Genomic DNA, 25,844 nt, shown 5'->3' on the forward strand with positions numbered 1-25,844 from the left:
GATCCGTCCAGAAAATTTAACACAAAATGTCAAAAAATTTTGTTTCTAGATTTTGATGCAGATTTGAAGAGAATCGATCGACAAATCGTTTAAGGTATTCCGCTGAAGAATCGGATGAGAATTGGTAAAGATATGGACTTCGCAGGAAGCTATTTTGTCGCTCCCATGCATTCCCCAACGGTTTGAAGGGATCCGTCCAGAAAATTTAACAAAAATTCTCAAAAATATTTTGTTTCTAAATTTTTATGCAGATTTGAAGCGAATCGATCTACAAATCGATTGAGCAATTCCGCTGAAGGATCGGATGAAAAGTCGCAAAGATATGGACTTCGCAGGAAGCTATTTTGTCGCTCCCATGCATTCCCCAAAGCTTTGAAGGGGTCCAGAAAATTTGACAATAAATCTCAAAAACATTTTGTTTCTAGATTTTGATGCAGATTTAAAGAGAATCGATCTACAAATCGTTTAAGATATTCCACTGTGGATTCGGATGAAAAGACGCAAAAATATGGACTACGCAGGAAGCCATATTGTCGCTCCCATGCATTCCCCAAAGGTTTGAAGGGGTCCGTCCAGAAAATTTAACAAAAAATCTCAAAAATATTTTGTTTTTGGATTTTGATGCAAATTTGAAGAGAATCGATCTAAAAATCGATTAAGGTATTCCGCTGAAGAATCTGATAAAAATTGGCAAAGATGTAGCCACAGTTTAGCCAATATATAGCGCCATGTTGTCATTGATATTTCACTTAATATCTCATATTGTTTCGTTTATTTATTTTATTTTTAAAAGCCTTTTTTTTCGTTCATCCCATTGTGCTTTGATTTTGGCCAAGTTGTGTTGGTGAGCGCATGTATTTAAGTGGCAGAGGCGACAGACAGCTGAATGTACACTTAGCTAGCTTGCCTCCTGCGAGTCTGAGTGGGTGGGTGAATGGGGGGATGAAGCAGGCCAGAATGGGCACTGTGGACGGAGGAGGATGGTGTGTGTTTGCTAACGTATTACTTGCTACGCTCCAACATCTAGCCCCGGGGTAATGACAGGACTCAGTGAAGCAGAGGAGCAGCAGCAGGGCTTAACTTCCTAACACGCCACCAATTAATGGCCAACTGGCAGGAGGAGAAGAGGCGGTCGACTCGAATGTTTGCGGATTTGTGTTTGAACTTGAAGTCAACAACTTAAAGACGCCGCCACGCCCCCTTATCCAGAAAATTAAGGGTCTGCCTGGGCAGCTTTTCCCCCGTATCAGCAATTATTTTGCAATTACCACTCAATGGCGCCGCGGCGCCTCCTGGGAATCCGTCTTCTCCTGCTGGTTTTTTGCTTAATTTTATTTTTTGAAGGAAAGTGGCAAATCAATATGGAAACGAAAACGGCAGACAATCGAAGGTTAAGGGGAGGAGACGTCGAGGTGCCAAGAGGGAAACCATAAAGTATATCCGACAGTCGTCAGCCGAACCTTTTCTTTTTGGGTTTCTGTCGCTGTTTTGCTTATATTGGTAGGGTTTTGTAATTCATTCTTTCTTTTTTTGTGGTTTCGGGCTATTCAAATACTCACACACTCTTGCCTTTACATGGGTGTTTATACCCCGCACCTACACAAATACATGTGAATATACATATATGTATAGTCCAGGCACGCACACAGCCAAACAGCGCCCCGATAAGCAGACCGCAAACAGCCTTGATGACTGACGATTGGCTCGGGCCACTGGCGCCCCAGCTCGAGCTCGAGCTTCGAGCCCGAGTTCGAATGAATCCCTCAGCTGCCAGCTCCTCCACTGGGCAGGGCTCCTACATCCAGCCCCTACTGATACAGTCGAATACACTGAGATAGATGGAGGTTAATGGAAATTATATGCTAATTGTCATATTTTTGTTAGAAAAGACTTTTATTTTGTTTGTTTCTTCCAAAAATTCATTTTCTTAGCATAGTTTTCTATTTTAAGAACAATTTATTAAAAGCTTAAATTTAAATATAAATTATTTCTAATATGATTTTAAAGACAGTTTTTATATATATTATAATTTATTCATTCTTTAATAGTTTCTTAAAAAAAATAGATCTAATTAAAGATATCTTTCTTATAAACTTATTTAAATCTAATATATTTTATGATTCAATCCTTAATGCCCATTCTGTAAACCTCACCCCACAATTTTTTCTCCAAGTGTAGATGGTTTGTGATGCGTAGGCAGAGCACTCGGGTGCTTTGGGCGTCAAAGTCGGTCTGCTGCGTGGCAGGTCACGCTTGTTTGCCGGCAGACGGCAGGCAGGGTGAACCCGCCTGGTGCGGGTTGATTTGGGTGCCTTTTGTGGGTGGGTGGTGATGAGTGAGTGACTTGGGGTGGGTGGGCTGGCTTGGATGGCGGCTCTGGAGTGGGTGTCAGACAACGACTTTAGACGGCTGCGGGTCCGAGCTCAGAGACCCAGGGACGGCTGTCGTCGTTCTTGTTGTTGCTGCTCGTTTATATTCGCCCATTCGTCGGGGGGTGGGGGGTGGGTGGTGTGGCAACCTTCCCAGAGCACCTCCGCCCTTTCCTCTGCCATCTTTCCTTTTTTTGACGCCGCCAGCGCGCGTGCTTTTTGCGTCAAATTTAATGCGGCAAAAGTTGTGTGCGAAATGTGGTGTGCTTGATGAGCGACGATGGCGGTGGTGGTGGGGGGGGCTTCAGGGCTGGTGGGTCATCCGGTAGGTGGGCTTGACATGTGGCGGCCGGAGGCAGCAGAAGCAAGTCATTGACGCGCAAAAGGGCGCCGCCACACAGAAGCACCCTCACACACACACACACACACACACACAAATTTGATGGCGTTTTGTGAGGCACACGCCCATACACCCACAAATTACCCATACAGTGATGGCTCGTCAATTAAAAGCCTGGAAACAAGGTCCCTAATTTACGAGGCGCTCAAAAATTCAATTGTTATTGTATTCTTTTGAAATTAAATTTTAAATTAATTTTGGTTTTCCTCTTGTAATTTAGTTTTTAGATTTTAAAGCTTTGTTTTTAGTTTAAAATATATTTGTAGATTTTGAATTTTATAAATATTTTAAGACAGAACTAATATTCTTAAAAAATATTGCTTATATCTCGAGTGTATCCTGTACTGTTGGACAAACTTTTTGGCACTTTCCGTCATCGCTGAATAAATAAAAAATATACGGGCAACCTTTTTTAAAGTTTAATGTCGCTTTTTTTCTTGTTTTTTATTTTGTGGGGCTGGTGCCTTTTTCTTTTATTTGTTGGGTTTAATTTAGTTGCCCTAAGCTTTCGTCCTGCGAGCCTGCCAGTGTCATTAGGGATTAACTCAACTAAATTGGTGGTGCTTGTCTCATTTCGTTGCGAACTTTTCACATGCCGAGCGATTGCCAGTAAAGTTGCAGCAATTTTGTTTTAAGGATGGCGGATATAAAACACACAAAAAAGTGTTGCCTACATTTGCGGGTCGGGCCAGCGAAGCGCCCATTGTTGTCGTTGACAAGCGACGGCGGGCGTGTATAAATCCCCCCAACTCCCACCCGGCAGCCACGCCCGCCGTTGCCAATCCTCCCACCAAAGAAAAAACAAAAAAAAAAAAGTGCCCAAAACGAACAAGCGACACGCGTCCTAGCCATGGCCCTTGTAGTCTCCCCTCTCGAAATCCCTCCAAAATTTCGAATCCTGCATGGAAAATGTCGACGACAGACGTCGCTGCCAAGCCAACATTAGCATCGAAGTGCAAACGACGCCCACCCATACAGATACTTACCAACACACACACTCACACCCGCAGCCCATTTTGGGATTGGAAGGCAGCCAGAATGCCAGGACGCCGCCAGAATACCCAGCTACCCCGGCTACCGAACTGGCATGCCACACCAAGTCATGCCGCGCCACACCACACCACGCCATGCCACGCCATGCCATGCCGCAGTTGGAGCACTCACGCAAATTTCAATTTTTTTCACACCACTGCTCTCTGCTCTGTTTGCGTTTGCCGTCTGTCGGTTGCCTCTGCCATATTGCGGCCCAGCCGGCCACCAACAAAAGTGGCAAGGAGTCTTTGTAAAGGATACATAAACATGATATTTATTATCCAGAATATAGATCTATTTATGTACCTAGATCTTTCTTATATCTAGCTCTGCATGTTTTCATATACAAAAGGAAGAACTAATTTATAAAACTTAGACTTAACTAACTTAGAAACTCATATTCCAAAAATATATTTAACTTTAAAGGTCCACTATATAAGTATCTCAGATATAAAGAGACCTATGGTATTATCTTGTGATATTTTATAGCTTTAATTAATTTTGATTTAATTTTGTCCTTTTTTTTAATCGCAACCAGCTAATTAGCTTATTTATGGTTCAATTCCTGTATACAATTTTTTACGTGCGCTATCGCAAATTTTGTCGGTTGTAAGCAGCCCGTCAGGCTTTCGGTCTTCGAAGCACGCGTCAGCACACTTCCATACAGACACAGACACAGACAGAGGCACACCCACAAACACTCATGCCCACAACCAAATTCGCACACAAACACACACTCACAGAGACACGCCAACACATGGAAAAAGAACCGGAATGGAGCTCCGGCGTATTGTACGTGCTCCTACACCGCACAGTGTGGCGCACTTCCTTTTGATTTAGTCATTTTTCTCTCTTTAGCTGGCACATCGGCAGGAGCAGTAGCAGGAGCAGGAGCAGGAGCAAGAGCCGGAGCAGGTCGTGTCATGGCCCTTCGTCCCTTGCCCTCTCCTCCCCCCGTTCTCCTGCCAACGAGTCTGGTCGCCACTTGACAAACTGCCTTCCCCGCCTCCGCCTCTTTTTCGCCCCCCCCGTTTCGTCCTTTTCGAGCTGTCCTGTCCTGCTTCCGTTGCCATTGCGGCATGGAGCGCACTTCCGAAGCTTTTCCTGTGGGGTTTTGTTTGTGTGTGTGTGCGCGCATCTGTGTGTGTGTTTTTTCCCTTAGTTTGATTTTCATTTCAGTTTCGCCACCAATACCTTTTCGCATGGATATTGTTGTTTTTGTTGGCAGGATGGTGGGCAGGAGAAGCCCCCGTCCTCCTGGTGGCGTTGCTGTCTGCGCTTAACTTGCCTTTTATACCTTTGACTCCAACTCCGGCTGCGACTGGCAGTCAAGGGGATCCACAGAGAAAAATAATACGTAATATATATTTAGTATTTATTTGATCCTGAAAATTTTTGGTTTAAAATTGGCTTATATAAAATTTTGTTCTTTAATAAAAACTATTAAATAAATATCCTTTTAAAAATAAACAAACTTTCTTGAAGTGTATCTTTTGTAGCGGGGGGCTAGGTATTTCCCACAGTTACCGAGCCGTGGCCGAAGGTTGCATGTGGCCTGCCGCCGGCTGTTACACTGCCACTGCCACTTCTACTGCCACTTCTCCCGCACGTCTGGATGGGAATGGGGATGGGTGGTTGTGTGTGTGTGTGGCAGTGGCACGACTACGGCACGGCAGTGGGGCCTGTCAAGTCGACCAGAAACATCGGCAGCAATGCTGCCGGTGGGGTTTAACAGAAATGGGGAGTAGAGATGTCGAGGTGGGAATAAGGGTGCGGAAATCGGTGGAGGCAAGACCGTACAGCTGTAGAGCCGTCGAGCCATAGAACCGTAGAACCGTAGTGCCGGAGCCCGGCCAGGGTCGTGGCAGGGCTTTTAGCGATGACGATGATGACGCTGGTGGCGGCCTGCCCGGTCTCGGTGTGGCTATAAACGATTTATGTGTATGCCAGCGCCACATGACTGCCCCCAGACCCATGGAATTATACACCGCCCACCCAGTCAAAGCCCAACACCAAAGCCACCTTACCCTCCACCTGCCAGGCCACCCACCGTTACCCTCCAACCGCGAGGCCAGCATTCAAGTCATCGTTCAGTTCGGTTCAGTTCAGTAATTTGGCTGGCGGCATCGGCAGCTGGCAACATGCGGAAACTGGATTGGGGTAGCAGGTCCTCCACATCCACATCCACATCCACTTTTCCCTCGTCCTTATGCCCCTTTCCACCTGCCACGTGCGTGGCCTCAAGAGCTCTCTTTGTACCCCGGCCATGTTTGTGCGCACCACACTGATTGCACCTGGCCAAGCCGCATATACGTACATGTATACAAAAACAAAAAAAATGGTATGGAAAGAAAAGTTCCCAGTTCCCAGTTCCCAGTCCCAGTTAGAGAGACCAACGACCCAGGAGACCCACACCTGGAATCACTTTGTTACCGCCTACACTCGGCTTTAAACTGTGGTTGCTAATTGCTCATTATGCCCCCCAGATTTCAGCCGCACTTCAAGGAGGCGTTCAAATGCCATAGAGATGCCTTTGCCAGGCAATTGAAAGGATACTGGGAGGAGGATCTCTGAAAAGGGGGAGGTAATTTGATATGCTTTTAAACTAAATATTATTCTGTTAAATATAAAACAATATACAAAAAACTATAAAATATATATAAAAACGCCTTCTGATTTTATTAATTAATAGCATGCGAAGATTTTGTAAAGATTTAAGTTATAGTTCTTAATCAGAACTAGTTTGTTTGAAATATTTCTTTTCATAAAACCCAATCTATTGCAGAATTCTTATTCTACGCACCCCAATTAGTATATCCTTGTACAATTTTTATTTAAAACTACGCATTTCATTGACACTTTGATGGAAAATCAGACAACGCCCTTCGATTAGCAGCTCACAGTTGACAGGATTTGATAAACGAGAAAGGACTTCGTGGGAAATGGCAGCCAGTTGCCGTAAATGTCTCGGATTATCCTGCCAACCTTGTGACGCATTATGCTGCGTACGATTTCGATTGGATTTTCCTATTTTCAGTTCGACGCTTATAGAAGCAGAGCGAACCATGAATCCAACCGCCACATGTGCCAAGTTTCGGAGGCACTGCAGCACAGCGGAATTTCCATATTGTATAGCATACAGTTTGGGGCACTTGTTGTTGGCTGCGGGCTGTGTTCTGCTATTTGCGTTTGGGAGTACGTTGCGCACCTTGTTAAGCCCGGCTGATGGGCCACATCCACTGCAATTTGTTGCCATCAACTTTGTTGCCATGATATTACCACCACCCGCACCATCATCCGCACCCTGCCATTCCTCCTCTCCTGTCCTAGTGCCAGTCCCAGTGCCAGCGTATTTATCTAATAGTCCTCGCTACTGTCGCTGTCACAGTTGTCTTCGTCTGGCTCCTGCCAGCTACCTCCTGCCCCCTGCCCCCTGCCCCCTGCCCCTGTCCCATCCTCCTTTCATTCCCTGATTCCCCGCAGCCGGGTCGTCCTGCCTGGCTTATTATTTGCCACGACTGCTGCGCCGCAGAAGTTTCGCATCGTTGGTGTTATGATTTCGATGCGGGCAGCCGAATGGCAAAGTCAGCGACAGCAAATACCAAAGTCCCCCACTTACCGCACCCTGCCCCACCGCCCCACCGCCACCCCGCTGACCCGCAGGCCACAGACCCGGCTAACCCGCCTGCTGACGCCGTTGACGCAGTCCACCCAACAAACAAAAGGCTTCAAAATAATAACATGGAATATTTTTTAAAATATAATCTTAAAAAAATTCTTTAAGCAAAGATTTTTTACATTTTTTTTATAATTTACATTTAAAATGTCTTTTAAATAATTTTTGTTAAAAATTTCCCAATTAAGTATGCTATATATTTTTAAAAACCCACCATATCACGCATCCGCCATGTCTGCTGGGTTGTTTCCTATTTGCGCCTAAACGAATTGATTGTACGCTTGTGTGTGGGATCGTGTGTCGCCGCGTGTGTGTGTGAGTGTGCTAAAGCCAGACATGGTCACGCCGTCCGTCCCAGTGGCGGCACGTCGCTCTGGCTTGTCGCTTGGGCTGCCTGACATTTGCCGCAGCCAGCTAGCCGCCCTTCCTCCCAGCCAACCACCCACTATTCAGCATTCGCCGCCCACTGGCAACATGCCTCCACTGCGTCGTTAAGCTCTCGCCAACTGAAAGTGTGTGCGTTCGTGTTAGTATGTGTGTGTGTGTGTCTGTGTTCTTGACTGTATGTATGGGGTCGGTGGGGCAACCATTACCACAACCACCATTAACGTGGCAGGCAGCCAGGCGTTGCTGTTGCTGCCACATCCATTGCCATTGTTGCTGTTGCCTTCTCTGTCTGCCTGTTCCTTCTACAGCTAGTTGTTGTTGCTTTTATTGTCGGTTGACTCCAATCTGCTTTGGTTGCTGCGCCACACGACTACGACGAGGACGACGACGTCGACGTCCTCAGTGGCTCGTGCCACTGCCACTGCCAACAACAACAACAGCCAACATCAACGCAACCTCAGCAGCAGCGACGGCAGCAACATGAGCTTACCAAGCGATTCAGTCGGGAAATTTTGCACAAGCCCAACGCACGCGGCAGCGGAAAATCGAACAACCAACCCAGCCAGACACAACCGACAACCGACGAAGTGAAAAGTCGCAGTTGATTGTGCCCCTTGCCAGGCCGTAACGTTGCACACACAGTTGCCGTTGCCGTCAGTTATCCGTGAATCCTCGACCCGTACGGACGCTAGTCCGCTTTTAACGTCATTTTTACAAAAAAGCCTCGAAATCATAAAGACGTAATTTTTACGCGACACGGCCTCTTAAAAACGCTTTTCGATTTTAAAAGAATTTTTGTTTGAGAAAACTATTTGAAAAAATATTATTCAACCGGAAACGAATTCTTGGAATTCCGTAAAAATGAGAAAATGACAGCAAAACGTGATAAGGATTATTCGAAAAATAAATCAGCACCAGGTATATTTCAAAAATGGATTTTTTCAAAAATACATATTTGAGAAGTAATTCTTTATTTAAAACAATGAGTTTTCGAATTTAACTCCAACGAATTGATAAGGGAGTTGTTAAATTTTTTAGAAAATAGTTCTTAAAACTATAAATTGATGTGCAAAAATAGTTTTCGAAAGTGTGTTTTATTTCAAAATTATTTTTATACTAAATAATTATTTGAAAATTTGAAAATAAATATCAAGAGTGTTTCATTGAATTTATTTTATTTTATGAGCTTTAATAAATTGGACACCTGTGGACGCTTACAAAGCCTAGAAAATAAATGAATAAGCTCTTAAAAAACTACCTTTATTTATTATATTTATAATAAATGTATTTATAATAAATAAATTAAATTGTGTTAAAAAAAACATTTTTCAAACTTTTTAAATGCAGTTTCTGAAAATTTAAAAACAATAAAATAGACAAGAACTGTTTGTATTTGAAGTTTTGAGCTTAATGTTTAAATAATTAATTAATAAACGAAGGGATCTGTTTAAAATCAATTTAATTTATCACTTTTAATCATTTAACATTTAAATCCATCAAGGCGTGAATTTCAAAAAGGATTTCTCGAGTGCTTTCTGTTGAATTTGAAAGTTAAGCCTTTAATATAAAATAGAATTTCGGGAAATAATTCCCCTCGAACATGAGTCTATTAATGGAGCTCCGATTAATTGTACTTTTTTGTGTCCAGGCATCGGATTCACCGCCGCCGGCTCGACCAATGGCAGCGGCATAAAATCCATCGGGTTGGTTAGCTCGACGCAGAATGTGACCTCGTCGCAGGACATCAGCAAACGGACAAATAAACCACTCATGGAGAAGCGACGGCGGGCGCGCATCAACCAGAGCCTGGCCATCCTGAAGGCCCTCATCCTCGAGTCCACCAAGAGCCAGAATGCCAAGAACGGCGAGGGCCAGGCCAAGCACACGAAGCTGGAGAAGGCAGACATCCTAGAGCTGACCGTGCGTCATTTTCAGCGGCATCGCAATCTCGATGATCCTTGTGAGTTTATCCTTTTTTGTTTAGGGAAATATATTTTTTGAATAACTGACTACAAGATATTTACATTCTTAAAAAAAAGGAATAATATTATTAGAATACTAGATGTCCTGGACGGACGACTTACAATCCCACAAACACTAATGTTATTTTTAAATATATATTCCAGCGGTCAACAAATATCGAGCTGGTTACACGGACTGTGCCCGCGAAGTGGCCCGATACCTGGCCACTCCGGAGCCGCCTCCAATGGGCACCATGCCAACGCTGGCGGAGCCCGGTTCCAAGGCCCGTCTCCTGCGTCACCTCGACCAGTGCATTGCCGAAATCGATGTGGAAATCTGCCCCCATTCCACGGCAAACTTCTCGGAAAGCCCCAGCAGCAGCAGCTGCTTCGACCTGAATCACCCGAAGAAGCCCCAGCCGGAGGAGCACTCGCTGGACTACAGCAGCCAGGACTCGAATCCCTTGGACTATAGCAAGGGCTTGAAGTTGGCGGCCGCTGAGCAGCAGAGGGTTCATCCAGCCACACCGGCACCCCAGGACGAGAATAATAATCGCGGCCAGCAACAAGTCCAGGCAGCCATTCCCATTCAGGCGCAGACCCTGGTACAGGGCCAGCAGAGTCAACCGTCTCCGCTGGACGGAGTGACACCCAGCGAGCTCAGCTACGAAGAGGACCGGAACAAGGTTTGCGCCAATGTCTTGGAGCAGTACAAGCAGCAGCTGAAGGCGCAGGTGCAGCAGCAGCCGGATGGGACTAATGGAGTCCTAGTTCTGCCCCCGCACTACGTCCAATTGGCGGCGGCTTTGGGATTGAGTGCCCAACCCTTGGTGGATCCAATAGCCACCCGAACGGACTTTGAACGGCTCATCGAGCTGCAGCGTGTCCAGCCGCACTTGGCCGGCAAGCTGAGTCCCAGTTTTCCCGGCGGCCTGGAAGCGGCACATGTAGCGGCCGCCGCAGCAGCTGCCTATGCCAACAGCATGGCGGTAGCCGCCTCCGCAGGTGCGTCCGTTTCCGCAGTCGTGGCCGGCACCCCATCCACCCATTCCGAAAGACCCGCCTCGGTGGCAGCCTCGGTCAGCTCGGGAGTCTCTGTGTCCGAGCTTAAATCCATGCCTCCCACGCAGCAGTCTTCGCCACGATCGGAAAGCGGAATCGGCTCCAACGAGAACGAGGGGCCAGTGTCAAGCCCTCGGCCGCAGACAAGTAGCGCCGCTCGTCAAGCACTCCGGCAGCGCCAGGAGGAGGAGTACCATTACATGGCCCAGGCGGCTGCGGCAGCTGCTGCAGCAGCAGCTGTCGGCCAGGATGAGAGCATGTGGCGACCATGGTGAGCCGCCGAAGCGTCTGAGATCTTATGTACCAAGTATGTAGACTGCACCAGTTCGTGGAATACGCTCCAGCCGGCAACCGGAGGAGCGCGTTCCTACATCGATCGATGGAAACCTATTGTTATTATAGCTCGTCAGCGCAGCTCCTTTCCAAATTGCATTTCCTACCTGTGCCAATGCCCCAGAGACTCTCTCCAAGACGGGTTCCAGAGCCAAGGAGATTGAATGTCCTTCTGATTTATTTGTGAACTTCTTTTAGTCCTGAACTCTGCGTTAAATGTATTTAATTCTTTACGAAAAGCTAAGATATTTACAAAAGAAAATCCTTGTTGTTTTAATGGGTTGGATATCCTTGGACATATACTTTGTTATATTTTTGTAAATATCCTTTGGAGAAAGTTAATCTTTTTTATTTTATTTAGATATTTCCTATAAATACAATATATTCCATGTAGACGACGAATAAATACTTGTATTATATAATTTTTATATAATTTGTTTAAACATGAGCCTACCGCTCAACTTTCCTTAACTCATACATCAGGTCCTCCAGCTTCCTACTTTGATTTCATTGCACTTAGTGATTTGCGCGGCGCCGACTGCCTTTGGCGGGCCAAAAACGTTTGCCCCGATCCCATTAGAATGGCCAGCTTGGAGTCAATAGCATCCCGCTGGGCATTCACGCCCAATCTGTAAAACGCTGAGGTCATCAGCTGCTCCTCCATCACGGTCATTTTTGGCTTGGGCTCCTCCTCCACAACTTCAGCATTTTTTTCCAAGACACTAGCATCGAGGGCTATAAATTGAACTATTAGTTTTAAGAATTTTATGAAATTAGAGCGAATAAGTTACCACTAGCTATTCGCGGATCAATGCTCTTGATCACCTCCTTGGCCTTCTCAACACATTTTCGGTATTTGGCATCGTAGGCTAGGATCTCCTGTTCCCGTGCTGCCAAATTAGTTTCAAGCTGCGTCACCTTACACTGCATAGTGGAACTTTGGGTCACCGCCTCTTCCAGTTGTAGGGCTACATGGAAAGGAAATCAATTAAGACAAAAAGGCAATAAAATGTATTTAATCTTACTTTTTTGTTCATTGAGTTCCATGAGCTGCTTAATTTGTTTTCCAAACTCGTTCCTGTTTTGGTGAAGAACATTTTTTTTAGGAAACTTATAATCTTGAGTTCAAAACGGAATACTTACTCTTTAAAAATAGGATCATCACTTTGGGTGGCATGCGACAGGGAGAGAATTCGTTCGTTGGCCGTCTTTAGCTGTTCTCGTAAATGCTCGTTCCGTTTATTGGCCTCGTCCAGAAGTTGCTGGAAAAATATTGTTTATGAATAAACTTTTTTTCAGACGAAATAAAGCCATTATGACTCACCGCCAGTGCAGTCTGTCCGCCCTGCCCCTCACGCAGAGCTTTGTTTTCCGCCTCCAATCGCTGAAGTTTATCCACCGTGGCTAACGGCTGCAGCTCTGTTGAAACTGTGTTGCCGGCCAAAGCCGAGCTGGAGGACAGCTGTCCGCACTTGAGCTCATCGACCACCTCCCGAAGATTGTCCCGTTCCTTCAGCAAACTGTCCTTAGCTCGTTGCAGTGCCAGGTTCTTGCTCTCCAAGTTTTTGTTGTCAAACTCCAGCTTTACGTTTTTGCTGCTTTCATTGTCCAGCTTAGCGTGCAGGTCCTGGATCTCCTTCTTGAACAGCTCGACCTGTCCTTTGGTGTTGGCATATCGCTTGGCGTCCTCCTCGAACTGAGCGTTTTGCTGCACATAGTCAGCACTGCGCTCCTCCAAGATCCTAACCTGCTTCTTCAGGTCATTGTAGTCCTCCAGCTTCTTCTTATACGTGTCCAGCTGGGCTTCGCATATCTTTAGTTTGTCATTAGACTCCCGGAGCACATCGACTTCATCCTTAAGAGTGGTCACCTCAGCAGAGCTTTTCTGTTGGCGTCAAAAAATAGTTCAAAATGTTATGTTAGGTTTGTTACAATAGATTCCTACCATTAGTTCATCGATGCGTATCTGCATGTGAAGCAGATCTGTTTCCTGCTGATGGGCTTTTAGCTTGAGATCCTCCCGAGCACCCTCGGACTGCAAAAGCTCCTCTTTGAGCAGATCCAGTTGACGGCGCAAATCGTTGTAGCGCACAGATCCAGTTTGAACTGGACCCAGGGACACGCCGTCGTCGCCTATAGCTGTGGAGCTGTGCTCCATGCGAGACACCTCCTGCTGCAACTTCTGCAGCTCCTGCTGGAGATTAGTCTTTTCATCGATCAGCAAGAGCATCTTCTTCTCAGTTTCAAAACATTTCTGGGCCATGGCGTCGCGCTCCTCTTGCAGTGCTTTGCCATCCAGTATTCCACTGAGTGAGCTGCGCGATAGGGAGCTTACTACTCCTCCTGCCTCTGGAGAAGAGGAGGCGTTGCGCGTGGACTCCAACTCTTGCAAAGCGCGCATGATGTTGGCCTGCAGCTCCTCCTCCAGGCTCATTATCTCGGTGATGTACGACTGTTTGTTTGTGCAGTTGACGGCGCATCCCAGAACCAACTGCAGCAGACGCTCCAGCTCCCCCAGATCACATTTTTCCGCGATGCGCTGCACATCCGGTTTGGCAAAGTCTCCTAGGGAGTAGTTAAGCACCTCGCTGTAATAGTCGTATACCGACTGGGCGACCTTCTTCAAATTGCTCATCCGGAGCCGCCAGTTGCTTCCGACGGCGCCAGGCTTAATCTTGGACAGCCAGCCATCGGTAAAGGATTCCGGGGCAAACTGATTCAGCGCTTGGGCCAGTGCTACGCCATCAGCCAGGGATTCGGCATCCGAGTGCGGCGCATTCAAATTGAGGGTCTTGAACCACTCCAGCAGACTGTAGTACATCTCGTTCTTGGGCGAGGACATCTTACGTGTCGGAACGAAACGCTAAACAAAACAAAACAAATAAAAATATGCACAATTTTACAAAAAAAAGAAAGCACAGCTGTTGCACCGAAAACAAAACATCGAACTGCAGCCTAGCTATCGATATGTGTTCATATGCATATTGACTATCGATACTTTTTTTTTTTTAAATTGTATTTTTTCGATTAAATTTTTAAAATTAAACAAATAAAAACCAAAATACATTTTTCATTGCCATTTATTAACCTAATCCGACTAATTTCTATTTTAATCATTATTTATGTTAAAGTCAATTGCCATGGCGGATCCATGTCCTCCATCTAAAGCCTTTTGCATGCACTGCTCAACCCACTTTAGCTTCTCATCCTGCTCTTTTATCTTATCCACAGGAGTCCAGCTCAAATCAAACTCCAGTCGGTAGCTGCCTTTGAATGTCTGATCAACTGGGTTCCATTCCTAAAATATTTTTAAAGTAGGAATTAATTATGGGGAAAAATAAAATGAAACCATCATACTTCCGGGGACAGCATACTAAAATAGTTTTGACCCGATGATCTTTGATAAAGATGATAGATTTGGCCGGGTTTTTTGGTAAAGTTGCAGGCAGCACTGTGCAGATCTCGGTTGGCATTAGATTCCTTCAGTATTTCCATGGCCTGGGCTTGAAGCATCTTTATCTGGGATTAGATAAAAATGGTTATCAATGGTGTTTAATAGATGACACTCGTTTAAATTTACTTGGTCCATTATGACACCGAGCTTGTGGCAGGTCGTGCTTTTCAACTGCTTATCTGCATGCTGAATTTGCTGGGCCAGGGTTATAATGTCCTGCTCATCGTGCATGGAAACTCTCATAGGATCAATCTGGGACTGAGGATTCCTCTCCACCAACTGGGCTGTTAAGCATTACATACATATTAGTTTTCTGACCTTTTACCAACCAAGTTGGAGCATCTTACCCTTTTTGATTGCTGTCTCATATGTCAACTGGTCCATAGTGGCTGCTCTTTTCATAACACACCCAGGACACAGAAAGAAAGTTAATCAATAGCTGGTAAACAATTTATTTACAATTTTTGACTGCCGAAACGTACAAAAACAACTTAACATGTGTTTGGGTATCTATAACCAAGCGATAGGTAGCGAGCCTATCGATATATCGATCGCACAAGTGTTTTTTGCACTGCCATCACTAGGCCAGACCTATAGAAAGAAGAAGCAAACCAAATTGTAGTTGTATATTTTAGAGCTAGCAAAATTGTGAATTTTGGCCCACAGAAAGCAAATTGTAATGTCTAATAGAGAAAAAACAAATCGTGCGGTTGCGGTGTGTTAAACGAGTGCGGAAATCGGGGCGGGAGTGAGTGAATTATGCCCACTTTGGCCATCGTAGCAACGGTCTCATGCACTTTTGCGAAAGGAAACACTGTATGCCCAATAAAAAGCGCACGCGCGCATAAAATGCACCATTAAAGCTGAGAAGTAAAGTTTTTCATTGCAAACAGCTGGAGCAGCGATTGCTGGACGTACGACAGTATCAAAATAATTGCATTGGTAAGCCTTGGAAAGCCCTGCCTCTGCCCCAGCCCCTGCCACCAAAACGTTTTTCACATTTGGGCGCACACTGGGGCGAATCAGCATATGTATATATGTACGTATATATCAGCGATGTGGGATTATACCCCAGTGTGAGTGGAAGTGGACGGACTTTCGTAAACAACACATGCGGGTCAATTATTTTGAATGAGCTCTATCTAAGTAAAAGACGTAAAAACAAGCAAAGCACCACCAATATACATATGTACTTTTTATCAGGGGGAGTCCGAAGAAATTTCAAAGAAAAAAAAAGTACCACATATCTGCATAGGTCTTATCGGAATGCGTCATGGCATAACGGCTTGGAAGTGAAACCACTTCCAAGTGGGATGACCAGAACGAGTAGGGAGCTGAATTTTCACTCTCCTCATCAATATAGACACCCAAAGATTGTATATGCGTGCGGTTGGCTCCTTTAGTCATGCGCCAGTTAGTTGACCCAATTATCATCCAGGTCACCCATCATCATACACCGCCCCCCACCCCCCTGTTCGACTAATGTCAAATGTCACACATCTTCCTTGCAGCCTGGCAACCGGAATCGCTGGAATCGGACAACCGCACAACAGTGAAGTTAAATATCCCACAGTGAGTCAGAGTTCCTCAGCCATGCGAGCCTCCATTCCGCCCGGCATTCGAGTCGTCCGTGGACCCAATTGGATATGGTCGAATCAAGGTAAGAACTGAACGGGAGCAATCGAAGGCCACGGTCTGATTTGTTTACTCCCAACCGCACCTGAGAATAGGGAAAATTAAGTTGCTATAGGTTCCCTCTCATTGGATTAGTTTTATTTAATATTGTGGAACTATATCTTACTGTGAAGGTTTAATCCTTAATCATAAGATTAAGTTAAGAAGTTGCAGCATATCCTACTTGTAGCCATAATCGAGTTAGGATCTTCGACAGAAATCCAATTTAAAAGGAAGCAATATATTTTTGTTTGTCGATATCTACTGTATACCCAAAAACTCACTTGGCATTGGCACCCGTATACCACCGGGGTAATGGTGGGAAGAGGTGTGTGTCCGTGTCCGCTCGGGGCGTCGGGGCGTTGTTGTATGTAAAGAGGACGCGCCTCGCTATTTTTAGCAACACTCACTGCGGCAGAAGCGAAATTCTTGCGCTTACCAATTGCTTCTGCTTTCGTCGCTTCGTTTTTATGGTTCCTACATGGACGTACATATATATTCTGGGGGGGATGTGTGTGGGTATTGATAATACATATATGTATGTATGCACCAACACCCTATATGTGGCAGGTAAATATGTCCGTAGGCTGCTACAGCTGCTGGCTAAACAATAATATTGCGTAGTTTTTAATTGAATTAATTTTCCTCCACTGGAAAAGTTCATAGCAAGCGTAGCAATGCCAACAATTAGATGATTTAGCTGAAAATTATATAGAAATCGAATGAGAAACATGACATACTTCGTGCTAGGAATTCAATTGGAGACCGGAAATCATAATCTTTAAAAAAAAAAATTGCGAAAGAAAGTCACAACTCAAATAGATTGTATAACGCATTATATTGCATCATTGGAATGAAATAGTGGTTCTGCAACAAAGCTAATATTTCCGTTTCTTGCAAGGGTATCGCCTTAAGCTCCACAAGTGCTGGGTGTAAATAAAAACACTTCTCCCCGTGACTAATACGGCTCCAACAGCAGCTGCATGTGCCTGCCCTAAAGGCACAATCACACATGTCCAAAGTATGGGTCATGGTGTGTGTTCCTCCCTCCTCTTCCAAAAAAACAGAAAACAGAGCCTGCGGCCCATGTCTGGCTGCCACTTCGAGCGAGCAAGGGCGCGTGCCATTTTGTCTCCAACCTTTTTGGAGTGTTTATTTTTAGACCCCGACCAGGCCGGCTGGTGGGGATCGTGAGCATTTCCAGCAGGCACACATTGGGGAGAAAGTGGAGAGTTTATTTTGGGAAAACGAGGCTCCACCGAATCGAGCCGTTTCGGTGTGAAGATATATAGGCATAAACAAACATTTTAGACGCGGGCCTCGCCTTCCTCCCTAGGCCAACATCAAATGTCACCCTCTCGAGAACGATTCCACGCCCGTTCCCGTGCCGGGGCGGGTAATTATAGAGCAGCTGCACGTCGAGTGCATAACCGAATCCGCTTGGAGCCCGAGTCAATGATTGTGGCTATTTATAGTCATGTCTCGTTGTTTATGGGGGGAAGTTTTGTGCTCCCCAGATGCCAGTCCGAACATCCACCGGATGTGCTCCAGAAGGAGGCTTTGGGTGCAGCTAGTTTCTCAACAAAATCAGCTATTCACATTGCATCCTCCTAACGATATATTTCATTTCTTGCACAACAGACGACGGAGAAGGTCACGTTGGGACTGTTTGCGAAATTGGTCGATGCGGATCGACTCTCTCACCGGAAAATACTGTTGTGGTCAACTGGGATTCGGGACACAGGACCAACTACCGTGTCGGCTATCAGAATCAGTACGACTTGATTATTGTAGATAATGCTCAAGTTGGTAAGTAGATTAGATTACTTCAATATGATAGTATTCTTATAAATTAATCCCCTTCCTTATTGCAGGAGTTCGTCACTCAAATGTCGTTTGCGATGGCTGCTCCAAAGCAGGCATTGCTGGCATAGTGTTCAAGTGTGCCCAGTGCCCGAACTATCACTTGTGCGCCTACTGCTACGCCGAGGATATTCACGACTTGGAGCATCACTTCATCCGTTACACCACCCCCAACTCACTGGGCGTTCGAGTACCGACGCGGAAAGGCTCAAAGCGTATTCAACTGCGCGGTATCTTTGTCGGCTCCAAGGTAGTACGTGGCCCGGATTGGGAGTGGAACGAACAGGACGGTGGCGAGGGCAAGTCGGGACGGGTTATGGAAATCCGTGGCTGGGACAACGAATCGTGTCGCAGTGTAGCCAACGTCTCTTGGGTAACAGGATCAACGAACGTCTACCGTTTGGGACACAAGGGCAACGTGGACCTCAAGTATATATCAGCAACGAGCGGCGGCCACTACTACAAGGACCATATGCCCGTTTTGGGACAGCCGGAGGAGCTCCAGCCAGTGGCACCCATGGTGAAGCCAAGCTTCTCTGTGGGCGATCGGGTCAAGGTGTGCCTGGATGTGGATGCCCTGATGAAGCTGCAGCAGGGACACGGCGGTTGGAATCCGCGAATGGTAGAGCACTTGGCCAAACTGGGCACTGTTCACCGGATCACAGACAAGGGCGACATTCGGTAAGCATCCATTAATTTGTCTTTAAGAAGAACTACTGTAATTTTTGAAATTAAACAGTGTTCAGTACGATAATTGTCCCAATCGATGGACCTTCCATCCCGCCGCCTTGGTCAAGGTTGTGTCGTTCCGTGTTGGCGACTTGGTCACCATCATCAATGATGCCATCAAGGTGCAGCAACTGCAGAAAGGCCACGGGGAGTGGATCGACATTATGCGCTATGTAAGTGTCTGCTTTAATGAAATTTATTTCGAATTTAATTTGTGATTTTTTTTAATTTTCTCAAGGCATTAGGAAAACTCTGTAAAGTTGTGAAAGTCTACTCCGATGGCGACCTTCGCATACAACAGCTGGATGACGGCTTCGAGTGGACTCTGAACCCCAAGTGCGTCAAGTTGGAGCGTTCGCCGTTGGCCACAGCAGCCGAGCGTTCCAACAGCATGATGGACCTAAGCCATCGCAGAGCTGACCATGTAATGACTCCGCTCTCTGGGCTTTCTGGCAGCTCGGTGGCCGACAAACTGGTACGCGAGGCGGCCCAGGGCCATCTGGACTTTGTGCGCCAGCATCTGGATGCCAATCCCAGCCAGGTGGATGTGATGAGCGGCGGCAAGGCGTGTATCCAGGTGGCCTCCCACCAAGGCCATGTGGAACTGGTCAGCTATCTAATCTCCAAGGGAGCCAACGTGAATGCTGTGGACAAGGAGGGCGACTCGGCGCTGCATTATGCCGCTTTCGGCAACCAACCGGCCACGATGCGTGTGCTCCTCCAGCACGGGGCCGAAGTGAACTTCCTCAATTCGAGCCACTGCTCGGCTCTGCACATCTGCGCGCACAAGAAAACGCCGCACTGTGTGCGTGAACTGCTACAGCACAGTGCCAACGTTAATATTCAGGACTCGTATGGTGACACAGCTCTCCACGACGCCATCGGCAAGGAGAACACCGAGGTGGTGGAGCTTCTCTGCAACGCTCCCAATCTTGACTTTACGGTGAAGAACAACCGTGGCTTCAACGTGCTCCATCACGCTGCGCTAAAGGGAAACGTTGTGGCCGCCCGTCGAATCCTGCAGCTCTCTCGCCAATTGGTCAACGTGCGCAAGGACGACGGCTTCGCCGCCCTGCATTTGGCCGCCCTCAACGGACACGCTCAGGTTGTCGAGACACTGGTCACCGAGGGTCAGGCGGAGCTGGACATCCGTAACAACCGCCGGCAGACACCATTTTTGCTGGCGGTTTCTCAAGGCCATGCCGGTGTGATCGAGCGTCTGGTTCGGCTCTCTTGCGACGTCAACGCCAAGGACGAGGATGGGGACAATGCCATGCACTTGTGCGTAATTAAGAAGTCCAACCTCCAGGCTGCCGCCGAACCACAACAGGAGGAAGCACCAGAGATCCATAAGTTCTACCAGAGCCTGGTGTCCACGAGCGTTCGCACAGAAGATCGCCTGATGTACAGCATCTTGATCTATCTCTCGCGCTCCGGTTGTCGGGTGGAGTTGAACAACGCCAATGCAAGCATTTTCGAATGGATCACTGACCGCAACATCCGCCAGTTGATCTTCGGCCCGCAAGCGGATGCCGAAGCTCTTCCGCGTAATCTCCAGACCCTGGATATGTCGGAAGCTGCCGCCGCCGAGGAAGTGCCAACCGAATCCAATGGTGCTGCACCGCTGCCGCCACAGCGCCAGCAACTAGATCTGATGCCAAAGCCCAACGACGCGACGACAGTATCGGGAGCTGCACCATCCACGCCCTCTGTCTCGCCGGGCGTGAAGAAACTTAACTCGGATGCAGTCCAGCAGAACGTCTCGCCGCAAGTGGCACCGCGCAAAAAGGCGCCCAAACCGCCAACTGGCTCAACGGTGGTGGAGCCCAGTGTCGCAGGAGCAGCTGCATCCAGTTCCAATCCCAGTCCAGCCATCGTGACGGGACCACAGGAGTGCATCGTGTGCAACGAGATGCTGCAACTGGTTCGCTTCGAGCCGTGCCAGCATCAGATCGCCTGTGAGGAATGCGGCATTCGGATGAAGAAGTGTCTGCGCTGCGGAGTGATAATCGAGCGGCGCTTGACCCCCAGTGGAAGGGTTGTGTCATTGCCCACGTCCACGTCGTCGCCGAGTGATCCCACCCGACTGCCATCGGGTGACCTGTTGCGGTACCTGGAGAACAAGGTGCAAGAGTTTGAGGAGTCGCACTTCTGCGGCATCTGCATGGAGCGGAAACGAGACGTGGCTTTCCTCTGCGGTCATGGTGCGTGCTCCCACTGCGCCGAGACCCTACGCACATGCCACATGTGTCGGAAGACTATACTCAAGAAAATCAACCTGTACTGAGATGGAAGATTGGAAGATCCGAAACGGAACAGCTCTCCAACCAGCAACCAAAGTGGCTTGTATATAAAATACATTAAAAAACGAAATCACAACACACACCCACATTTGCCGTGTCATGTGCAACTCGAAACTAATTATTTATTGAACACCGACGAATTTTACGCGTTGTTTGTTTTTTTTTATCGAACGGTTTATGAACGGCATTATTTACATACAAAAATAAACAAATTATTGTGCACCCTTCACGTATCTAGTTATTAGCCTCGTTCAACCATCTCTGGCAACGATAAAGAGAAAATAGGAAAACAACTAATATCGATGAGATATTTAATAGTCTTATTAAATTGCAAATATACAAATTTAAAATAATTCAAAACACATTGTTTTATTTGGTTGGCGGGGGAACGTAAAAAAAAATTACTTAATTAGGATTTCTAAATGATTTGAAGCAGACTTTGCACACCTTTATTTCAATTAAAATTAACTAAAAAATAAACCTTTCTGTCTATTGGACGAGGAGACTAGACTGCGGATCAGGTTCGTCGATACAGCAGGATACAATGTGCTTTCCGGGGACCATGACATTACCCAACAGACGGGGCTCCTGGCCCTCCACCAGGTACTCCGCACACATGGACAGGACAATGTTGGCGTCTCGATCGGTGCAGTTAAAGAAGCCAATCAGGACGCGGCCATCGGTGATGACGATTCGCAGGACGCGACCCAGCCACTTCTGTAACTTCTTTCGTCCAGGAGTGAGACTAACGTCGTTCATCTGGTGTGGGGCATTCGTGGTGATCCGGAAGGGTTCCGTCGGTATGAACTGTTGGGCCTGTACCTGCTGCCCCGTGATGCTCAGATCCGTCATCTCTTTCTTGTATAGTGTGCGGTAATTGTTGAATTAAAATTTCTTAAATAAAAGTTTCGTGTTTACAAAGTGTCGGGTCGGATTTGTGTGGTGGAACCAGGGCTGCATCAGGGCGAACTGTGACTTTCTGGTTCCGGTTCACCGCGTCTAGGATTATTGATTGTTATTTTAAACATTTACTAATATTAATAACTTAGTAGAAACCTTTAAAACTAAAGCAAATGAATTAAAGAGTTCTTTGATGCTTAAGTCACATTTTTTTAAAATTATTTAATTGTTTTTAATTGATAATAAAATGTAGTAACAATCGATAGTTAAGCCATCCCTCGTTGTCATCGATAACTAAAGAAAGTACGCAGCCGAAAAAAAGCACACACGTCACAACACTTTAGTGGAGTCGCCAGAAAAGATAGCTTAGTCAAGATGGCCAAACAAGTGGCCGATTTTCAGACCAGCAAAGTCCAGTTTTACCAGAAGCTGGCCCTGGCCATTATCCTAGGAGCGGTGCTCCTCTCCCTGCCGGAATTCTGTGCCGGTCAGGGTAATCCCAGTTTCAAATACTCGCGGGAAGCCAATGAAAACTTTGATCCGAAGAAGGCTCCGCCGGTTGTACATGACCACCACGACCACGACCATGACCATGATCATCACGATCATGATCACCACGGGCACCACGATCATCATGACCATGATCACCATGACCACGACCATCATGACCACCACGATCACCATCACCATGAACATGGGCATTCAAAAGGCAAGCCGGCTTTGGGTAAGAATCTTTTCCTCCAAGAAAAATAGTTTACTTTAATAACGTCTTTTTTTAGATATGAACACCATATGGCTGCACTCGATAGGATCCACACTTCTTATCAGCGCTGCTCCCTTCGTGCTGCTTTACATCATTCCTCTTGATAACAGTGAGGCGATGAAGCCACGTCTGAAGGTTCTATTAGCCTTCGCATCCGGCGGTCTGCTGGGCGATGCTTTCCTGCACTTGATACCGCACGCCACACACCCGCACTCCCATGGAGATCACGATCATGAGGACGGACACCACCACCACCATCATCATCACCATGAGGGAGAGGAGGATGGCCATGGACACGTTCATGATATGTCCGTTGGCCTGTGGGTGCTGGGGGGCATTATTGCCTTCTTATCGGTTGAGAAACTCGTGCGTATTCTGAAGGGAGGCCAGGGAGGACATGGGCACAGCCATGGAGCACCCAAGCCGAAGCCCGTTGAGACCAAAAAGGCTTCGAACAAAGAAAACGGAGATGGAGACAAGAAGGCCAAGTCCAACAAGCCGAAAGACAACAAGAAGGAAGCCGAGCCGGAAGGTGAGGTAGAAATCTCCGGCTACTTGAACCTGGCGGCTGACTTTGCCCACAACTTTACCGACGGCCTGGCTATCGGAGCATCTTACTTGGCGGGCAACAGCATCGGCATCGTCACCACCATTACTATTCTGTTACACGAAGTTCCTCATGAGATCGGAGACTTTGCTATCCTGATAAAGTCTGGGTGTTCGCGACGAAAGGCGATGCTGCTTCAGCTGGTCACAGCGTTGGGAGCAGTGGCAGGAACAGCTCTAGCCCTTTTGGGAGCTGGAAGCGGTGAAGGAGACACCTCCGCACCCTGGGTACTGCCTTTTACTGCTGGCGGATTCATTTATATTGCGACGGTCAGCGTGTTGCCGGAATTACTGGAGGAATCCACAAAGCTGAAGCAGTCGTTGAAGGAAATCTTTGCGCTGCTCACCGGCGTGGGATTGATGATTGTCATTGCCAAGTTCGAGTAGGGGTAATTGTGTGAATGCAAAGCAACTTAAGTTATGGGGTTTCCAGCTAATCAACGGACAGTTTTAAGCAGATCTAGGATCAGGTTTCACCCAACCTAAATTCAGAAAAAAAAAAACAATTATTTCAATATGCGCATTAACATTTTAAACAATGCCATATTTAATTAAGACTCAGTTTTTCGATCAACCTGCTTAGAATTATTCTAGGATTATATTCCGAACCCATAGTAATATGTTTAAAAGAATCGATTCAGCTTTAAACAGTTTTGATTGCCCTTAAAAATTGTGCTTTCTTTCCTTCGAAGTGAAGTTTTAAAATAAGTCTAAATACACACTACACAAAAAATATTTAACGCCTTTTAACAGATTTTTAAGCTTCAAAAATATCTCTTTACTTTAAAAACACATATTTGTTTGTAGGATTTACAAGTTTGAAGAAGCGCCTCATTGGCCCTTCTCTCCGTTCAACGTTGTCTTAATTTCATTAAGGCAATACTCGGCCTGCTCGAGAGCATCTGGGTTTCCATGTTGCTTTCCCATTTTCCAGGCCAGACGGCAAGCATTCTCCGCCTGCTTCAGCAATCCCTCGCGAAGATACACCAGCCCCAAGTTAGCCTGAAGAATGCCCTCCTGGGTGACGTCTTTCAACTCCTTTGCCAGATCCATTGCCAGCATTAGAGTTTCGCGAGCCTCTGCATACTTCTCCAGCTGGAATGTGGAAACTTTTTAATACATTAAGAATTGTGCGAAATGTGCAGAAAACATACATTAACATAAGCCACACTAATGTTGTTCAGGATGGTGACTGATGCCTCATTCACGGTGCCATATACATCGACAAGTGTATCGTAAGCTTCCTTGAAGAGTTTCCTCGCCTCCGAATAGTTTCCCTGCTTCATCAGCAACTGGCCAAACCTGAAACAAAAGCCCAATACATCGATAGGATAGAATGTTGAGGATATCTGGTGAGCTTGGAAGCCATGGAAACACCTTCAATACCAGTTCTTTGTCAGGCCATACAACTCCTGTATGTCTTTATCTTCTGGAATCTTTTCTAATAGCTTGGCCAACTGCTGCAACGTCCAGGTGAAGCCCTGAAAGCTTTTTTCGAGGTCGCCCTGCAGTTGGGCCATGTGCGCTATCTTGGAGCTGATGTGCAGGATCTGTAAAAATGCATTACTGAACACGGGAGGGACAAGAATTATATATCGAAGGCTCACCTTGGGACTCTCTTCGTTGTGGCCGTCGGCGAAGAGGCGCTTCATAACGTCGGTGAATATCTTTTCCGCCTTCTTGAACTGCTCCCTCTCCATGGCCAAGTTAGCCATCACATCGTACACATACGTTATGCCGTCCTTGCTCTGCAGGTCTTGGGCCATACGGAGCGCCAGGTGGAGCATCTGCTCGGCCTTGTCGTACTGCTCCCGCTGAATGCACAAGATGGATCGCTTGATCGTGTTCACCAGCTTGTCCTCGGGGGTCTCCTCCTTCTCATCGCTGCTACCGAATAAATTGAATGTGAATGCCGCAGTAAATGCCCACAGCATGCCGGTGGACGTATGCGGATGGGGAGGATGCAGTCGGGCAACCTGACCACCACTTGGAGCCTTGGCAAAGCACAGACTGCCTCTTCTCAGAGGCGCAGAGGTATGGAACTCCATGGCAGGAACCATACGGAGCCTACCCATTACTTGGGTCAATTTGCAAATGTTTTTGACAATCATTTTATACGACTCTTAATACATTTCGCCAAATCCTTCTCGGATTCCTGGAACGTTTACTTTATTTTTGATTCGGTGCTGCTTATGAAATGGGCCACAGTGTTGCAAAGTGCCCGGGGAGTGTTACAAGATAAATTTTGTAACGACTGTTTTAGCCATCCATCAGCAGCTTTCCTTACACGTTTTAATGATTTGCTAATTTATAGTATTTTAGATTATTGTAA

General features: G+C 46.6%; 7 protein-coding genes across 8 annotated transcripts; 3 read left to right on the forward strand and 4 right to left on the reverse strand.

Moving 5' to 3' along the window:
- The first annotated feature begins 8,337 nt into the window (after nucleotides 1-8,337).
- LOC6497511 (protein hairy) lies at nucleotides 8,338-11,482 on the forward strand. Its single transcript, XM_001961897.4, has 3 exons — nucleotides 8,338-8,782; nucleotides 9,513-9,824; nucleotides 9,991-11,482. Exons 1-3 carry the CDS (start codon nucleotides 8,734-8,736, stop codon nucleotides 11,160-11,162), a joined length of 1,533 nt encoding a protein of 510 aa, XP_001961933.1. The 5' UTR covers nucleotides 8,338-8,733; the 3' UTR covers nucleotides 11,163-11,482.
- A 62-nt stretch (nucleotides 11,483-11,544) lies between these two features.
- LOC6498032 (protein hook) lies at nucleotides 11,545-14,183 on the reverse strand. Its single transcript, XM_001961896.4, has 6 exons — nucleotides 13,166-14,183; nucleotides 12,545-13,105; nucleotides 12,364-12,482; nucleotides 12,246-12,298; nucleotides 12,012-12,188; nucleotides 11,545-11,955 (listed from the first exon to the last, which is right to left on the reverse strand). Exons 1-6 carry the CDS (start codon nucleotides 14,060-14,062, stop codon nucleotides 11,717-11,719), a joined length of 2,046 nt encoding a protein of 681 aa, XP_001961932.1. The 5' UTR covers nucleotides 14,063-14,183; the 3' UTR covers nucleotides 11,545-11,716.
- Nucleotides 14,184-14,282: 99 nt separating this feature from the next.
- On the reverse strand, nucleotides 14,283-15,229 carry LOC6498031 (uncharacterized protein C1orf50 homolog). Its single transcript, XM_001961895.4, has 4 exons — nucleotides 15,022-15,229; nucleotides 14,801-14,958; nucleotides 14,578-14,739; nucleotides 14,283-14,518 (listed from the first exon to the last, which is right to left on the reverse strand). Exons 1-4 carry the CDS (start codon nucleotides 15,074-15,076, stop codon nucleotides 14,330-14,332), a joined length of 564 nt encoding a protein of 187 aa, XP_001961931.2. The 5' UTR covers nucleotides 15,077-15,229; the 3' UTR covers nucleotides 14,283-14,329.
- Nucleotides 15,230-15,253: 24 nt separating this feature from the next.
- On the forward strand, nucleotides 15,254-21,603 carry LOC6497512 (E3 ubiquitin-protein ligase MIB2). Its single transcript, XM_001961894.4, has 6 exons — nucleotides 15,254-15,616; nucleotides 16,186-16,334; nucleotides 17,990-18,157; nucleotides 18,223-18,892; nucleotides 18,951-19,113; nucleotides 19,179-21,603. The coding sequence occupies exons 2-6, from the start codon at nucleotides 16,268-16,270 to the stop codon at nucleotides 21,225-21,227; spliced, it is 3,117 nt and encodes a 1,038-aa protein (XP_001961930.1). The 5' UTR covers nucleotides 15,254-15,616; nucleotides 16,186-16,267; the 3' UTR covers nucleotides 21,228-21,603.
- A 49-nt stretch (nucleotides 21,604-21,652) lies between these two features.
- Nucleotides 21,653-22,234, reverse strand: LOC6498030 (N-alpha-acetyltransferase 38, NatC auxiliary subunit). The gene has a single exon (XM_001961893.4). It carries the CDS (start codon nucleotides 22,093-22,095, stop codon nucleotides 21,733-21,735), a length of 363 nt encoding a protein of 120 aa, XP_001961929.1. The 5' UTR covers nucleotides 22,096-22,234; the 3' UTR covers nucleotides 21,653-21,732.
- A 171-nt stretch (nucleotides 22,235-22,405) lies between these two features.
- LOC6497513 (protein catecholamines up) lies at nucleotides 22,406-24,247 on the forward strand. The gene is made up of 2 exons (XM_001961892.4): nucleotides 22,406-22,867; nucleotides 22,923-24,247. The coding sequence occupies exons 1-2, from the start codon at nucleotides 22,519-22,521 to the stop codon at nucleotides 23,897-23,899; spliced, it is 1,326 nt and encodes a 441-aa protein (XP_001961928.1). The 5' UTR covers nucleotides 22,406-22,518; the 3' UTR covers nucleotides 23,900-24,247.
- A 19-nt stretch (nucleotides 24,248-24,266) lies between these two features.
- On the reverse strand, nucleotides 24,267-25,825 carry LOC6498029 (tetratricopeptide repeat protein 19 homolog, mitochondrial). Of its 2 annotated transcripts, XM_001961891.4 has the most exons (4): nucleotides 25,120-25,806; nucleotides 24,899-25,062; nucleotides 24,667-24,814; nucleotides 24,267-24,607 (listed from the first exon to the last, which is right to left on the reverse strand). In XM_001961891.4, the coding sequence occupies exons 1-4, from the start codon at nucleotides 25,621-25,623 to the stop codon at nucleotides 24,344-24,346; spliced, it is 1,080 nt and encodes a 359-aa protein (XP_001961927.1). In that variant the 5' UTR covers nucleotides 25,624-25,806; the 3' UTR covers nucleotides 24,267-24,343. The 2 variants fall into 2 exon arrangements, with proteins under 2 accessions (XP_001961927.1, XP_014761939.1); XM_014906453.3 differs by lacking the exon at nucleotides 24,267-24,607 and having other exon boundaries at nucleotides 24,675-24,814; nucleotides 24,890-25,062; nucleotides 25,120-25,825.
- Nucleotides 25,826-25,844: the final 19 nt, after the last annotated feature.

This window comes from Drosophila ananassae, chromosome 3R (genome assembly GCF_017639315.1).
Source record: "Drosophila ananassae strain 14024-0371.13 chromosome 3R, ASM1763931v2, whole genome shotgun sequence".
Classification (NCBI taxonomy): Eukaryota; Metazoa; Arthropoda; class Insecta; order Diptera; family Drosophilidae; genus Drosophila; species Drosophila ananassae.

Bases quoted from the DNA above. Each gene is read 5' to 3' on its own strand.
- LOC6497511 (XM_001961897.4), top strand. From the start codon at position 8,734: ATGACAGCAAAACGTGATAAGGATTATTCGAAAAATAAATCAGCACCA. The intron at 8,783-9,512 runs GTATATTTCAAA...TTTTGTGTCCAG, and splicing joins GAAAAATAAATCAGCACCAG to GCATCGGATTCACCGCCGCC. The intron at 9,825-9,990 runs GTGAGTTTATCC...TATATATTCCAG, and splicing joins TCGCAATCTCGATGATCCTT to CGGTCAACAAATATCGAGCT.
- LOC6498032 (XM_001961896.4), bottom strand. From the start codon at position 14,062: ATGTCCTCGCCCAAGAACGAGATGTACTACAGTCTGCTGGAGTGGTTC. The intron at 12,483-12,544 runs GTGAGTCATAAT...ATATTTTTCCAG, and splicing joins GCGGACAGACTGCACTGGCG to CAACTTCTGGACGAGGCCAA. The intron at 12,189-12,245 runs GTAAGATTAAAT...CTTTCCATGTAG, and splicing joins GGAACTCAATGAACAAAAAA to CCCTACAACTGGAAGAGGCG.
- LOC6498031 (XM_001961895.4), bottom strand. From the start codon at position 15,076: ATGAAAAGAGCAGCCACTATGGACCAGTTGACATATGAGACAGCAATC. The intron at 14,959-15,021 runs GTAAGATGCTCC...AATGCTTAACAG, and splicing joins TGAGACAGCAATCAAAAAGG to CCCAGTTGGTGGAGAGGAAT. The intron at 14,519-14,577 runs GTATGATGGTTT...AAAATATTTTAG, and splicing joins TTAGTATGCTGTCCCCGGAA to GAATGGAACCCAGTTGATCA.
- LOC6497512 (XM_001961894.4), top strand. From the start codon at position 16,268: ATGCGAGCCTCCATTCCGCCCGGCATTCGAGTCGTCCGTGGACCCAAT. The intron at 16,335-17,989 runs GTAAGAACTGAA...CTTGCACAACAG, and splicing joins TTGGATATGGTCGAATCAAG to ACGACGGAGAAGGTCACGTT. The intron at 18,893-18,950 runs GTAAGCATCCAT...GAAATTAAACAG, and splicing joins ACAGACAAGGGCGACATTCG to TGTTCAGTACGATAATTGTC.
- LOC6498030 (XM_001961893.4), bottom strand. From the start codon at position 22,095: ATGACGGATCTGAGCATCACGGGGCAGCAGGTACAGGCCCAACAGTTC.
- LOC6497513 (XM_001961892.4), top strand. From the start codon at position 22,519: ATGGCCAAACAAGTGGCCGATTTTCAGACCAGCAAAGTCCAGTTTTAC. The intron at 22,868-22,922 runs GTAAGAATCTTT...GTCTTTTTTTAG, and splicing joins AAAAGGCAAGCCGGCTTTGG to ATATGAACACCATATGGCTG.
- LOC6498029 (XM_001961891.4), bottom strand. From the start codon at position 25,623: ATGATTGTCAAAAACATTTGCAAATTGACCCAAGTAATGGGTAGGCTC. The intron at 25,063-25,119 runs GTGAGCCTTCGA...GCATTTTTACAG, and splicing joins ACAACGAAGAGAGTCCCAAG to ATCCTGCACATCAGCTCCAA. The intron at 24,608-24,666 runs GTATGTTTTCTG...TCCACATTCCAG, and splicing joins TTAGTGTGGCTTATGTTAAT to CTGGAGAAGTATGCAGAGGC.